General features: G+C 49.8%; 1 protein-coding gene across 19 annotated transcripts in view; it reads right to left on the bottom strand.

The window, feature by feature from the left end:
• The window catches only part of CELF2 (CUGBP Elav-like family member 2), an 840,819-nt gene that overhangs the window by 47,362 nt on the left and 778,044 nt on the right, over positions 1 to 15,413 (bottom strand). For all 19 annotated transcript variants that reach the window (XM_019833918.3, XM_011283568.4, XM_023256326.2 and 16 more), the window contains 2 exons: positions 13,242 to 13,305; positions 1,585 to 1,719 (listed from right to left, as the gene is read on the bottom strand). In XM_019833918.3, the coding sequence (XP_019689477.1) occupies positions 1,585 to 1,719; positions 13,242 to 13,305 (199 nt within the window). The remainder of the gene's footprint in view (positions 1 to 1,584; positions 1,720 to 13,241; positions 13,306 to 15,413) is intronic.

The following is a 15,413-nucleotide window of genomic DNA, read 5'->3' as shown; positions in this document are numbered from 1 at the left end:
AACTAAAGACACAATAAAATGTGTGTATGACAGATACTTTGTGCTGTTTTAACGTAGTCATTTCATTGTCCTCGTGGACAGAAAAACATTCTTATTTACGAAAATACTTAAAAAAATTTTTTTAATATTTATTTTTGAGAGCGAGCGTGCGCACATGAGTCGGGGAGGGGCAGAGAGAGGGAAACACATAATCGAAGCAGGCTCCAGGCTCCGAGCTGTCAGCACAGAGCCCGACGCGGGGCTCGAACTCACGAACTGCAAGATCACGACCTGAGCCGAAATCGGACGCTCAACCGACTGAGCCACCCAGGCATCCCAAGAAATTACTTTTCAATCTGATTTATAAAACAGGTAAATTAGTGAGGTCAAATTTTTAATTTGCTCTTAAGAAAAATCACTATTATTTTTACAGGGGGAGTTTCTGTCAAAACGTCTATTGCTTAACAAGGGTCACTTAAGGATTTGTATAAATAACAGGTTTACGTATTGCATTAGATTTGTAACTTAGTTTGTTGGGGAAAAAAGGGCCTCAAGGTGATTTTTCGGAAATGCCATCTATTGCCCCAAATGAGGCAGGCCCCCATGGGGTAACGGACACGTTTGAAGGCATTCTAGAAAACGGAGTCCACGCACCCCTGTGCTGCTAGGAGAGCACCACGCCTGAGGATGCCCTCCCCACCCCCAGCCCCCAGCCTCGCCTAAGTGTCTCTGAGGTTCCCTGCAGACGGTCCTCATGGGGAGACGGATTAGACACCCAGTGTTTCAGCAACGAACCACGGGCCACGGCTTCTGGCTGTGGCGCGGGCTCACCGCTTCCTGCCACCAAAAGCCTTAAGAAAGTCGTGTTTTCATCTTGTGTTTTCCCGAAAGAGAGCCCCGCACGAGCACACGCAAGCTCGATCACCAAGCAGCTCATCTTTGGGGCACAGGCGGCAGAGGGTATGGGATCTGCAGAGGCGGGGGTGGGGAAGGGAGCTCATCCAGCAAGGTCTCGAAAATTCAGAGGGGAAGAAAAGCCAGCAAAACATTTTTTTAAGACACAAATGCTGGTATCTAAGCAACCGCGTTATGTCTGGCTCGTATGAAAAGGAAAACGGCATCTGCTTTTGAATAAGGCGACAACATTTCCGAGCAGAAAGACTTGAAATTACAGAGCCCGGGACGCGACCGGGAGGCGATGGCAAGGACGGTCCCCTCTGGACCGTGGGTTTTGAGAGCCAGCGGGAAGGATGGAGCTGGTGTGAAACAGAACCCTGGAATCATTAGGGATTTTGAGATTCAACAGAGGACGCTCGAACCGCTAACAAGCAGAGCGAACACCAGGAAGCGAGGGAGGCTCCTCCCACACCCACACCAGGTGCCAGCTTGAGCAGCGTGACCGACAGCATGGCCACCAAGCACGGTGAAGGCCGGAGACCCACCGGCTCGGTTGGTTCCCTCTTGGAAAACCCTCCTCTTTGTCTTCGTGGGAAAATCAAACCCACGTGCGTTCGAACTTGGTGTCTTTAAGAAACTCTCCAGGGATCCGGCCCCACCACGGGTGCCATCCCCACCGCGTCCCGGGAAGGAGAGCAGCCACCTTACCCGGACTTGTGAGGGCTCCCAGGGCGCTGCTCGTGGTGGACAGAGGGTTTGCATTGGTGGTGGTGGCTGAGGTCTGGGCCGCGGCCGCGGCGGCTGCCAGCGTCGCCAGGTTCTGTAGCTGCAGAGCATTCATGCCTGTGGAGGGAAAGAAACGCCACTTTAGCAAGAGGCCCGCGCGGCCCGGCTCCAAGCGTGAGGGCGGGTGACAGGATCAGAGGCCCCGGGCAGTGGGCCCTGGGATGGCGCGCTCTGTGCCGCTGCCCTGGTGACCCGTGAGTCACCACACCTGCCAGTGGAGCCGCCCGCCGTGTGAGGCGCTGCCTGTCCTAACCCAGGACGTGTCCCAACCACCCTGTCCTGGAGCTTCAGAGAGCTCGAGGAAAGAGCAGGACGGTTCTGTGCAGACTGGCCACACCGGAGCCTTCTACCACGACAGGGCAGCAGTACAGAACTCGTGAGACTGGGGCCCCGTGGCTGGAGGAAGGGCTCCCGGGAAGCCCGTCAGCTGCACCGAGAAGAAGGAATTCCAGAGGAAGCAGTACTTCACTCCTGCTCTGAACTTGAACTGCTATGATGGCTTCCTGGCTCTGCCACTGTACCAGCCCTGTGACCCTGGGCCAATGACTTAGCCTCTTTCTTGCTTGCTTAGTGAGCGGCACCACTAACTGCGCCTTGCCTTCAAGGGCAGTGTGCAGATTTAAAGAGATGATGGATGCAAACCACTCAGCACAGTGTAAACACCCGATAAGAGTTAGGGACCCTCATGGTGGTTATCGCCACTGACATCCTCTCTCCAGACTTATTTTAAATGTGAAGTCTAAATGGGACCCTAGTAGAGACTCAAATAACATCTCATGAATAAAAAGAAAATGGGTGAATAAAAATGGCATCGTGGTTATATTTTTATTTGTAATGTGCTTGTATTTGCATTTTAAAGGCATCTATTTTTAAAGAAGGGTCATGTTTACCCAGGACAAATCTCTGGCTAGTGAAAATTAAGAACAGCAGAGAGAAGTGAAACTTTACAAGAACGTGAGGGTGGGATCGGCTGAGACCTCTTCCATTTTTATTTCTCAATCCAAGGGTCTCTGAGTCTTTCTCCACTTCACACTAATGTACCTTTAAGAAGCAGGACACAATGGTTCTCTCCCTGTACAGAGAAATTTTATACAGACAAACACTAGAGTTAAGTAATCAGCTTAATTTCACCTTCTTCTCATGTCTCAATTCCAGGTACTTAATAAATGCCTACCGAGCAATTTAATCTGCCTTAGAGAGACTGGCCAGATCACAGCGTCCTTATTCACTGGGGGTGGTGGTGGATGGAATGGTGAGAGAATGTTCTAGCAACATATCCGTGAAAGCTACCAGCCATGGGTGTGGAGCCCTCCGCCTAAGCACCGCTCACAGCACAGCAGCTAGGCTCACTTATCTGCTCCTCCGTCCTGGCTGCCTCCATCTTCTTTCTGCTCAGAGAAGAGTTCCTGATGCCTCTGCTGCAAAAGGGCTCCTTATTTTGCTGAGAACAATGCTCTGTCCTCTTCCAGAAGATGCCCAGCCTTCTTGGCTGAGGGTGAAAGCCAAACACCTGTTTTTCAAAATCCACTTAGGTCCTGAGGATGCTCTGAGGCAGGACACAAGTACTTGAGGGATCCTGTCAACTTCTGCAAGAAGAGTGTAGACTTTGCAACCTTGTTTTCTCCTGTCAGTGCAACTTGGAACAAGGCTCTCCCTCCTTCCCTCTGATCAAGGGTCAGACAGGGTCCTGTCTATAAGAATGTGTGACTTGAGAAAGCACTGGTCTTATTCTTCTGGGGTGCTTGAGGCAAATGGGGGAAGCACAGGAGCTGCACAGCCTCAGTGCAGAGCCACCCGGACACAGCCAGGGGCTCAGCTCTGGACAGGGGTTCGAACGTGCTTCACACCTGAGCGACGCTGAGAGGACTGAGGTACATTTGTTCTGACCCATCTGTCATCTCTTGGCCCTCTTGTGACTGACGGTCCCTCTAAAGCTGTAATGACGTAAACCACGTGACCGACCGTGTCCCTGACCGGGAGCTGTGCTGACAAGGGGATGGTTTAGGACCGAAATGAAAATCTGCAGCACACGCCTGGCATCAGTTAATGGTGAGCAGAACCACTCTCCTGGTGAGGTCAGGGGGCCCTCCAAGACATCGCCCCTGACCCGCCCCAAGTGTGGGCCACAGCATCGGCACAGAGAGAATTCCAGAGCTGGAGGGAACTTATTAGCTCACTAATAAGTGGTCAGGGACTCAGGTCCTGGGCCGAGGCATCAGGGCAAATGGTGGTGGACTCCCCAAGTCTGGGGCATTGATCCTGCCACACCTCCCAGCCTCCCTCAGGAGAAGACTGAGAGTCTGCCTTCAACACACACCCCTTCTTTGTGTCAGCTGCAAACTCACTTGTCCTGGTGTTTATAACCCCGTGGCAGTCACCATATCTTACCCTGACCTTATGCATATGTATCTCTTACCTTCTGAACTAAATACTGAACTCTTTGAGAACAAATAGCCTGTCTGATATTCAAGTCCACCTAAACAGACAGACATACACTCTCACAGCTGTACACGTGGTGGGTGATGGGTGAATCTACACAGATGAATGGATGGGGCATCGAACAGGATGAAATTTTCATTAACGCCAGGTAAGAGTACCATCCATAGACCCAACCAAGTGTTCATTTTCTCCGCTGTTAGTCCTTCAGTATTTATAACAGCTTTACCTACTGTTTCCCTCAGTTGTTCATTAATCCATTTTACAAGTATTTATCAGAACTATGCGTGTTGAGAGCCCAGCTGACAATACTGGGTTCTGTATTTCACTGTCCTCTTTGCTTGGAAACCCAGGGCTGAAGCCTGGTGTGTCCTCCACAGTGTCCCCTCTACCTTTGTTCCCACACATTGCCACCCGAGAGTGTCTGCAATCCTATCTGGCCTTTCCCTGCCTCCATCTGGCAAACTAGACAGGGGACTGCAGCTCTGGGGCGCCACAGTGTGTGTGGGGCCAACTGTGTTCAATGGTCACACTGCAAAGGAAAGGAAAATATGGGCCAAGGGAAGCAGAGACCAAGAGTGGAAAGGAGTGGTCATGGTGACAGGCAGCATCTGAGGGATTTGGGGAAAAAAGATGAGAAGGATGAGATGGAGAGAGGCAGCAAGCAGGAGGACCTGTGTGTGTCTGCCAGCTCATCCATCTGTCTGTCCATTCACCCACGTTCTTGTCATCCATCCATCCATTTATCCATTCATTTGTCCATCCATCCATCATCTATCCATCCGTCCACCCACCATCTGTCTATCCGTCCCTCTATCCATCCATCTGCCCATCTATCCACCTACCCACCCACCTATCCAACCATCCACCCATCTGTCTGTCCGTCCATCCATCCATCCATCTGTGTGTCCATTCACCCACCTATCTATCCACCCACCCATCTATCCAACTATCCATCATCTATCCATCCACATCATCCGTCCATCCACTAGGCAGTTATGGAGAGGCCACCTTAGGCCAGACCCTAGGCACAGTAGGAAGGATTAAGTGGAAAACCAGACAGCGCCTGCCCCCAGAAAGGCTGCTCTGTATCAGAGCAAGAAGACAGGGACTGGAGGGTGATCTTCATCTGTTTCTGGAAAGAGGCCCAGACTCAGAAGCTCATTCTCCGTAGTCTTTGATGGGGATGAGCACTGCACTGGGTAGCTGAAGGAGGCAGGGGCTTCCCAGTGGAGGACCACGCCAATCCTTCCACTCTAGGCCTTTTGTGGTCCTGTGTGCTGACCCTGCAAAGCTCTCATGACACCCCCGACCCCTGAGAAATAAGCGCTGAGCCCGTGAGCGGTGGCCGACAGGGCAGCTTCCTTGCCAGCTTTGTGGAGTGAGGACCAGTTCCCAGCCCTGACCCCCATATTTCTGCTTCTCCTAATGCAGAGGCAGGCATCCCTTCCTTCACCCTGTCCTGTGCTGCTAGGGCTGGGATCACACAGCATCCTCTGCTGGTGACAGGAGCCGCATTAGAGCCGGTGCAGACTGGTCACCAAGAGTGCGGGCCCTGCTCTCAGACCCCTGGGTTTAAATCCTGGCTTCACCCCACCTCCCGACAGCCTCTGTCACCTTGAGCAAACTGGCCCAGCTGTGTGCCCCTCAGATTCACTAGGCGTGTGGTGGGACCAAACCACGACACCCCTCTGGAGGGTTGAGAGATTAAAGTCTTCGATACACGCAAAGCTCAGAGAACAATGCCAAGTGCAGAGGAAGCCAACAGCCCAGGCTCTTTTAGCCAGGTAAAAAAACGCAGCGACATCGCCTCAACCACGATGACGGTGCTAAGAACAAAGCATGTGCCAGGCATGTTCCTCACGCTACATGTGCGCCCTTGCTCAGCACTGGTAACAAACCCACGTGACCAAGCCACTACCGACACTGTACACGCTATGCAGAGAGAACATGGAGGCCCGGACAGGAGAGGGGCGTCGTGCCTTCTCTCACGGCAAGCCTGGCCTCTGCCCGCCACCCGGCCTCCCCACGCATGCTCCTTGTTCTTCTGGTTCCACCTGGAGCTCTTCCCTCCTCCTCCTCCTCCTGGTGCTCGGGCTCCACTTCACTCAACGTGGCACCCTTAGGTTTAGGGAGATGGGCGAGGGGTGCTGGGCCTGGCGCTCCAGGCCCCTGGGGGGCAAGGCCCTGGGTGCGCCATCTCCATCGGGAGCTAAGATGTTAACCGGGAACCACACCATAGCTGTGTCCTACGTCTTGTTCTCTAAACTACAGACTCAATCCTTTAACTGCTTAACGTGGTTTCCTTTTCCAGCCATTACCAGAATCCCTGACACCACAGATCACTGGTTTCAGTTTCCTCAGGGAACAGATGGGCCGTGACCTCCTTCAAAGCCCCAAGTGTGTCGCACGACTGTGTCCCTCCTGCACGTTCATCATCTTAACTCGGCGTTCCTAACCACAGTCCACCGAGGGGACGCACGGGGGCTGCGAACTCCCCCAAGATCACGTGTGAAGGTGTGTGTGGCCCGGCATGCGCCTGTTTCTGGTGACAGATCCTAGGGACCAAGAATTTCCCGCCTACCACGTGGCAGGTGAGAGGCGGGAGTCTCGGGGGGATAGCGGGTGGGGGGAGGCCCTGGCCCGAGGAGAGCAGTGGCTGTGATGGAGAATCGGAGGAAACCAAGGCATGGGACTGCCTGCCGGGGAGAGAAACTGAGGACAGAAACAGCTCTAGCTCAAGTGAAGGAAGCCAGAGACTCTCCAAGAACTTCTGGGCTGAGGCAGCAGGACAGCACCCCCCCTCCCCCCCCCCCCCCCGCCGTGGGTCTCACTGGCCAGGCCGCGGGGCAGCGAGGCACCCGCTCCCCTCCCTGTGGCCTTCTGTCCGATGTGGCAGAGGGCCGAGGCTCATCCTCCTGTGCACCCCTCCGGGAAGATAGCCTCCCATGAGCGGCGAGGTCCTTCTAGGTGCTACTGTTGTGCCACCCTGGCCACAGGGCTCGTCCTGGGTGGGTGGAGAGCCCCAGACATTCCCCCAGGACACACGGATCTGGACCCTTCACTGCCCACAGCACACAAGCCTGGAAGTGGATGTATTGGCTCTTCTGGGCCCCGTGCGCCTGTGACCAGTGTGGACATCCCATGTGTGCTATGTCCTAATGAGGGTAGGGCACTGGGGGCCATGCTGTTCTGGAAAAGGCACCTGCCCCGTTTAGGGAAAGCAACCCAGAAGCTACGTGAGGCCAGCCTTCCTCTCCCTTGGAACCACATGGGACGGTCCACGGGCTCTCTGACCTCCAGACGCTTGCACACTGGCCTGCTCGGGAGGCGCGGGTCCTCTCCTCCATAGACTTGCTCCCTCCCTGGGCCCAGACAACACTGGCGGCCCCTGCCTGCCAGCCTTCTTTTGGGGCTCTCTGCGTTCCTGTTTGTCCTTTCCGGTCGCTTTCTTGTCTATTTGGGGTATGTGAGCCACCCTGTTCCTTCCTCTCTCCCCTGAGTCACGGACCCTCCTGGTTGTCTGCCTGCGGGTGGCTCTCTCGGTCACACCCACACAGCGATAGGAAGGGGCGACCAGACGGGGCGGCCTCACCAAGAAGCGGGCTGGGGCCTGGCATGTGGCGATATCGCAACCATTTTTAACCTCACCTGGCACTCTGCTCAGAGGGGCACCCTGCAAACTAGGGGCAATAATCTGGGTGACTAGAAATAGAAAACGTTTAAATACATTTTATGAAATCCCACAGTGTGCCAGGATCAAGGTGGTAAAAAAAAAAAAAAAAGAACTGGGGAAATACAGGCATCCAACTTTTCATTCATTACTTGGGAAAAGAAAACTCCTTCCCAAAACGAAGAAATGATGTACGAAACAGATGTGCAATATGCCTACTTGAAATTTAAGATTTAAAAAAATTATTTATAAGGAGAAGGGCATGAAAATTTAATTTAATGTTCACCTTAGGTAATTTTGTGTCTTATTGTTCGTAGCAATTACCATAAATCTGCATATCAATAAGCGAGAACAGATGTCAGTTGTTACAAGTGCTTGCCAATCAGGTCTGTTAAAAAGTGACAGATGGGTGGTTATGGAATGTTCTCATAAGGCCTATTAGCACATTCGCAGGAAGCGTCTGCGGTGAGAGGGTGGGAGGCTCCGCTCCAGGAAGGCCAGGCCATCTTCGCGAATCCAAAATGCGCACCCCACAACTCGGGGGGCCTCCAGCGCGAGCCCCTTGGCCCTCCCGTGTACAGGCCACTACAAAAGTCTCCCTTCTGCTCCCCTCGTCACAGACGGTCCGGGATGGTCTTCTCTGGAGAGAGGATGGCAAACTGATGAAAGGAGACCTGTGTTGTTGTTGGAAGCCAACATTTGCACCGTACAATTTCAGTGTTACTTTATTAAAAAAAATTTTGTTTTGAAGTTTATTTGAGAGAGAGAGCATGCGGATGACAATGGGAGGGGGCAGAGGAGGAGGGAGAGAGAGAGGGTCCCAAGCAGGCTCCACACTGCCAGTGCAGAGACCCACTTGAGCCTCGAACCCATGAACAGTGAGATCATGACCTGAGCCGACACCAAGAGTCAGATGCTCAAGCTACTGAGCCGCCCAGGTGCCCCCTCATTGATACTTTTAAAACCGAGACCAGATATTCTGGGAGAGAATTATTGCCAGCTTCACTGAACATGGGGAATACAGCAGTCCTCTCTCGCCTATCAACAGATAAACTCTTCCTTGTAGCTCCGTAGTAAAGTCTCTAACTTCTCTGATAACACTTCCTCACGCTGGGAAAAGGAAACAACTGCCCTAACAAAAAACAGCCCAAGGCTCGTGAAATGCGTTCCAGAATGAAGCCAGGCACTCTTCCTGTTACTGTCTCTGAATCTCTTCCTGTTGCACAGTTCTGGACTGCTCTCTGCATCACTGATCCAGGGCTTGGATTTGTTACTTGGCCTGTTAAACCTTTTGCAGAGGAAAGTCGCCACAGCCCGCGCTGATCAAATGTATCTGCATTTGCTGAGACGCGGAGCGCCGTTTCAGGCTTCTGGGCAGTAGGGAGCTGAGGGTTTGGATGTATTTGCAATCTGGACCTGCCACTTACTGGCACAGTGACTCTGGGCAAGTTTGTTAATGACCCTCTCAGCCTCGTGCTATCTGGGAACCCATACTATGCCCCTCACTGGACTTGTGGGCCCACGCAGTCATTTAACCTTTACATACTTCATTTTCCCAACTGCAACGTAGTAACAAAGTGCAGGTTTTGTGCTTGGCCCGCTGTGAGGATAAACTGCATGATTATTCCAAGGAGCTCTTTTCAAAACAAAATCGTAAAATATTACCCTTGTTTATGTACCACGAAGCTCTTTGGAGATGGTAGCTGTTATAAAGAAATTAATGACCGACAAGTCACTTTTCCCTTGTTCCTTTTTCTTCAGGAAAAAGAAAAAAAAAATCCAGACTCTTAGCTCAAGTTTCTGAGATTACAGAAATTCATGGGACAAAGATTACAGTTGAGGGAGGAATGCGCAAGTTGTTCTGAGAGGTTTTCTTAGAGGGAAAATAGTATCAATCAAGGATGCTTCAAAAGTGTAAGTGAATGCATTCAGCTTCTAAAGATTTGATCCTAATCTAGCTTCTGCTTTTATTTTAAAAAAAATTTTAATGTTTATTTTTTGAGAGAGAGAGAGAGACAGAGAGAGAGAGAGAGGGAGAGGGAGGGAGGGAGGGAGGGAGGGAGGGAGGGAGAGAATATGAACAGGCGAGGGGCAGAGAGAGGAGGAGACGGAATCCCAAACAGGCTCCAGGCGTCGAGCCGTCAGCACAGACTCCAACATGGGTCTCAAACTCACGAAATGTGAGATCATGACCTGGGCCTAACTGACTGAGCCACCCGGGCCGCCCCAGCTTCTGCTTTTCAATTCCATATTCACTAAAGGCCCCTTTCTATAAAATCATGAAACACATGTGAAGTTATTTTTAGCTTGAAAGGAAAATGGTAAATTATTTTGGGGAAAAAAGTATAGTTGATGTCTCATTCGATTCTCCTGACACAAATACTTAGTGACTTGTCATCTAAACTTTCTTTTTCTTCTTTTTTTTTCTTTCTTTCTTCTTCTTTTTTTTGGCTTTATTTTCTCCTTAAGCAGAAAGTGTTTTACTCATTGAAATGAGACACTTTAGATTCTAGTGATAAACCTCAATCTCCTGAAGGAGATTCTATTCTATTCTATTTTGAGAGTTGTTCACAAAAAAATATTATTGGTTTCTGAAATGACATTTCTTTCTCTTTGGGGACAGCGTTCCAAGCTGGACTGAGTTTTACAAGTGGGTTTATTACGTGGGCTCCGTAAGACATAGAGACGGCATGTGAACTATGGAGGTGCCCAGCTGAGCTGTGCCACATCCTCAGCCTTCCACGAGCATCTTAACCTAGGTGGGATTTGGGATAAATGGGCTCTTGGATTTCTTCGTATCGTTTCTACCGGATGTCACGTCCACGCACTTGGTAACATGTTTGATATTGCACCGACTACTGCCAAATCCTCGCCAGCTCACCCGTGAAGATACTGCCATTAGTTGATATAATGTTTTCTGGGCTTAGGTGTAAGGCTAAAGTCAAATTTCTTAAATTGAAAAAAACAGGGCATTTAAGTTAAGCTCCCCTGGGAATGTATCCAAAATTCAAACCTGCGTTTGTCGATTTATAAATTTATTCACACATCCACTCAGAAATAGTCAGTAGCACGTCTCTACTGAGTTGGCTGAGTTCCTCAGCCCAGGCCATTCCAGTCTTGGGGCCTGGTGACTTGGAGGTGGGGGAAGAAAGTGAGGAAGGAAGGGGCATTAGGGTGCCCCACCCGCCTGTGGGGAGTCAGGGAAGCCTCCTTCAGAGAGGTACTTCTATTCCCAGCCCCCCAGCTCACTTTAGAATACTGGTCTGGGTCACTGGCAAACACAAAAGCTAAGTCCTACTTCAGGAGAAAACAAAAGAGCAGGAGGCCGTACAACTTGATTTTATATATATACAAAAAACCCTCCAACTAGAGAGCTTCAACTACTCAGGAGGATAAGACCTGATTATCCCTATGAAGGAAGAAACCCCCTTTCTGGAATTCACCAAGCAGATGGAGCCTTGACATTTACATCCTTGATACTCTAAACATTCAAGGTGATGTTAAGGCAGCTAATGGAGCGCTCAGCATTTGATTTCACAGCCTGTATGGACTTAGTGTGCTGAATTTTCTATGTGGAACGTTCAAGAAGGTTCAAGAACAGGGTATTCTGGAAGGCCCAGAGCATTTACCGACTGCTTTAAATTAGCCATCTGCTCATGCGCCTTCTAAGGTCACTCCCAGATACCCCTAGTTTTTAAATGAGCACGCAGAGCATGTAAACGCTAACACCCTGACCTGCAGTGGTCAAGGCAGAGGAGCACGGAGTCTAATGACAAATGACAGGGCGCTGTGTCCACCCGGGAAGACGCGCTTGGTAGTAGCCTCAGGACCCAGTGACCTTCCCTGCATAATTCAAGTGCCGCAGTGGAAGAGCCGGAGGCTTCCTCAAAGGAAAGACCCTAATTTCGGATCTGGGTGGGTCCATACTATTAGGAGGAAGAATAAATGTTGCACCGGCTGAAAATATGACAAATCTTCACATTTATTTTAGAGCTTGCAATCTGGAGGTTTTCTCTTTAAAACGCAGAAAACTCCCTGAATATTTTACTTATGACTCTCTGATTCCCTTCACAGAACTAAAAATTAACCCTTCAATGGGATTCCTCGCTCCAAAGCCAGCTTCCCAAACTGTGTTCATAAAGATACTGCTGAATGATTTAATTTACCATTTTAACATATATTTTTTCCTAATAAGTGAAAAGCAGTATTATACAAAAAAACCCCAAAAAAACAAAAAACAAAAAATAAGCTGGCAGTGCGAGAAGATTTAAAGCCCAATGAGTAAGTCTGCAGTTTTGGTTTTTTCCCCCTACAGGTCAATACATCCCATCAGACAACAGGTTCCCGTGAGCCTGTGGGGCCGCAGGGGAAGGCTGGGCTGACGATCACAGAACCCATGTGAGGAGGAAGTCCTTCCAGATCCATTCAAAGTGAAACAAACAAACAAAACCAAGGATATTTATTTGGGGAGCAAAAAAAAAAAAGGAAAAAAATGAGAAAAAAGGAGTTTTCGTAGTGACAGCAAAAGAAATCTGGCTTTTATTCTGCACATTCAGGTTTCATTTCATTGACTCAGGGTGTCTGTCCTTCATTAAAAACAAATGGTGCTTGATTCTAATGTGCCAAAAATCTGTTCTTCCCCTTGCCCTCTCTCCCCCATCTTTCTGGAATCAAACAAGGGAAGAGCCTTCTTGCTGTTCCTCACGGCAGGTTAATGGCACCTGTGTTCTGATTTATTGCGTGGGCCGCCTTCCCTGGCCCCGTGTAAGTTAGGATATCAGCCTGGAAGGTGACACAGTAGGAGTGACCTTTCTTCACTAATCACTGCACCTCAGTTACTACTGACACAGCTCATTATAAAAAGAAATCCTTTACGAGCCAGCTTTCAAATCCAGCCCCACTTTGATTTTCTTAAGAACAAAGATTATACTTCCACATAAAAGCTTCTGACGCACAATTCTGTCAACCGGGGTACTGAAGTAAAAAAAGGCACCCTGTTAATTGTCTGTGGTTATCAAGGGATGGCAAACTGTATCAAAGATAGGCCTGCGATCCTGGCTTTCATTATGGAGGTCAGAATATTTATTGACTGCTTCTTATTAAAATTTTAGAAGGACGTCAATCATGGTGGCTGCCCCCCGCATAGAGGAACCTTGTTGGAAATTCCCCCGCAATCAATCCCATTAAAAACCAAAACCAAAACCAAAACCAAAACGCAACACTTGCGGATGCTATGCAGGGCTTCTCGGCCTCTCTGGCTCCCACCCACCGGTGGAGAAGCCCAAGGTGGGAGAGTGACTCCCGAGTGACTCCCCAGCGGCGGACTCTCATGTTTACACCCAAGTCAGAAAATGAACAGGGCTGCTGATCGCTGTCTGTTCGTCTTCCCTGCTGGCGTTCTCTGCCTCTGAACCCACCCCGAACGCAGACAGCAGCACGCTCAACAGCAAAGGCACGTGTCAGGACTTACCAGCCATCTGCTGAATGCCACTGAACGCACCCAGGTTGCTGGAGGAGGTGGCCTGCTGCAGGAGCTGCAGAGAGAAAAGCGGACCGTCAGACCAAGGCAGGGACAGGACAGGGCCACGCCGAGCCACACGGGGGCCCGCCCGCTCTCCCTCGCGCGTACCCAGCCGCTTGCTGCGACTATTCACGGACAGAAGGCTCCCAGAGTCGGGGCTGTAAATCCATATTAATGTCTAATCTCTATTAAGAAACACAGACACCGGGGAAACTCAGTAACACTGCTGCCTTAAAACAATCAATTTAGTCTTTTTAACAACCAGGTGTTAAATCTATCGAAACCAACGCGGCGTGACTAATGCTCTCTCTGTAGCCTAGCGGTTACCACCACTCATCTCTGCCAATCAAAGCCCATCCCTCGCTCTCCCACTTTCCTTCCCCGCTCGGTGTCCTTCATGAGAAGCACACGGAACTCAAAGACTTTTGGGCCAACAGAGACATCACCACGGTAACTACGGACATAAGCATAGGTAGGCACAGCTACGCCGGTGACCACACGACCAAGACAACGGTCACAATTTTAAGGTGGTCTTCACCGTCAGAGAGGAACATACTACTTGTCAAAACTTACAAGTATCTGGTGTGATGTGCAATGACGCTGGGCAGATGTGTCGTCATCTTTTAAAGCCCAAGTTAAAATCAGGATCTCTGAGCTTTTCCTTAGAGCTTTCAAAAACACCCCACTCCCATCCCACCCTCCATCAGTGGGTATCACAAGGTAAAGGCAGGTGGCTGCTGTCCTCAAGGGCTCCTTTATCTGTCTGACTCAGCTGAATTGTAGATTAACTTCCGTCCTATACCACTAACCTGGATTTACTGATACTCTTTTGGATAAGATAGATCAACAAAGACATAGGAACAAGCACGTAGTTCTCTCCTATACGCAAATGTACGTGGATACCAAATTCATCAAATTTATTACTGAGGGATGTTATACTATATGCTCAGGAGGAACAGGACCAATTCATGACTTCAAAAACAGCTTTCAGAAGTTATCTGGAGTGCTGCAGAACCACACAGCACTGTCCTTGCTCTGGGTAAGGGTAGATTTTTTTTTTCAGTTCAGTGCAAAACCGGGCCTACAATAGGGTGGGATTCAAAACTGAGCATCTCTCCATGGACTTAAAATCACCAAGTGGAGTGGAGTATCAGTGGCTGATTCAACCCGAGTCTCAATTACAATGATATTACGGGGATTAACAGTGACAGGTAACAAAAAATGCCAGCGATGTTCACTCATCCCTCCTGACTTGTTGAGATAGACTGTCTAGGGATTACACACAGACCCAGAGACACACACGAGGAGGAAGAAGTTAGAGATGAACCGCTCTGATAGAAATCCTTTATTCTGGTCTGGTATCTTGGGTTTCCCATTCTCTCGCGGTTGTGAGCCCTTACTCCCTTTCCTATTAGGTATGCTTAAAAATTAAAGGGAAGTAAAATTAAATTAGCTTTGAGGCCATTTTGAGGAATTAATAATGCCAACTGAGGTGCGTGGAACTCGTGGGAAGTGTCCTTAAACGATTGCCAAGGGTTCTACCCACTGATAACCATCCTCAGGTGGGACAGAGTCAGAATCTACCCCTCGACACAGAAGGAGGGAAGGCCTGAGAAGCCAACGGCCCTTCCGAAGAAATGGGACTTCCAACTGAAAGGGGCAGAACCGATATGGCAGAGAAAGAATGGAAGCCCGTGGCAGAAGCAAACATAGTTAAGAGCATATGAAAGTATGTTTTTGCAAGCGAGGCTGAGATGAATTCTCTTTCAGGGTACAGAACTAATCTGCAGATGCAATCAAAGAAACGTGCCACAGATTTTTGTGAGCCGTGGGGCATGGGAGATGTGCCAGGAGACTGGGGACAGGCACAGGTGTCTTGATTTTTAGAAATGACAGAGTAGGAAGCTGGTTTCTTAGAAATCACAAGAAGGTGAGCCTGACATCGATCTCTGATACCAATTCTGGTACATGCAATTAAACAGGTGTCCCGTGAACGACCGAAAAGCACAAGTTCGGGAAAACCGAATCACCGTTAAGCTGGATTCATTTCTTGTTTTGTACGAGTTTAGGTGGCGAGACCAAGAAGACGATGTGGCACGGCATATACGGATCTCGGCAAGA

Source organism: Felis catus, chromosome B4, assembly GCF_018350175.1.
Source record: "Felis catus isolate Fca126 chromosome B4, F.catus_Fca126_mat1.0, whole genome shotgun sequence".
Lineage (NCBI taxonomy): Eukaryota > Metazoa > Chordata > Mammalia > Carnivora > Felidae > Felis > Felis catus.
The sequence above is the reverse complement of the archived record's forward strand: the minus strand, read 5'-3'. Positions and strand labels throughout refer to the sequence as shown.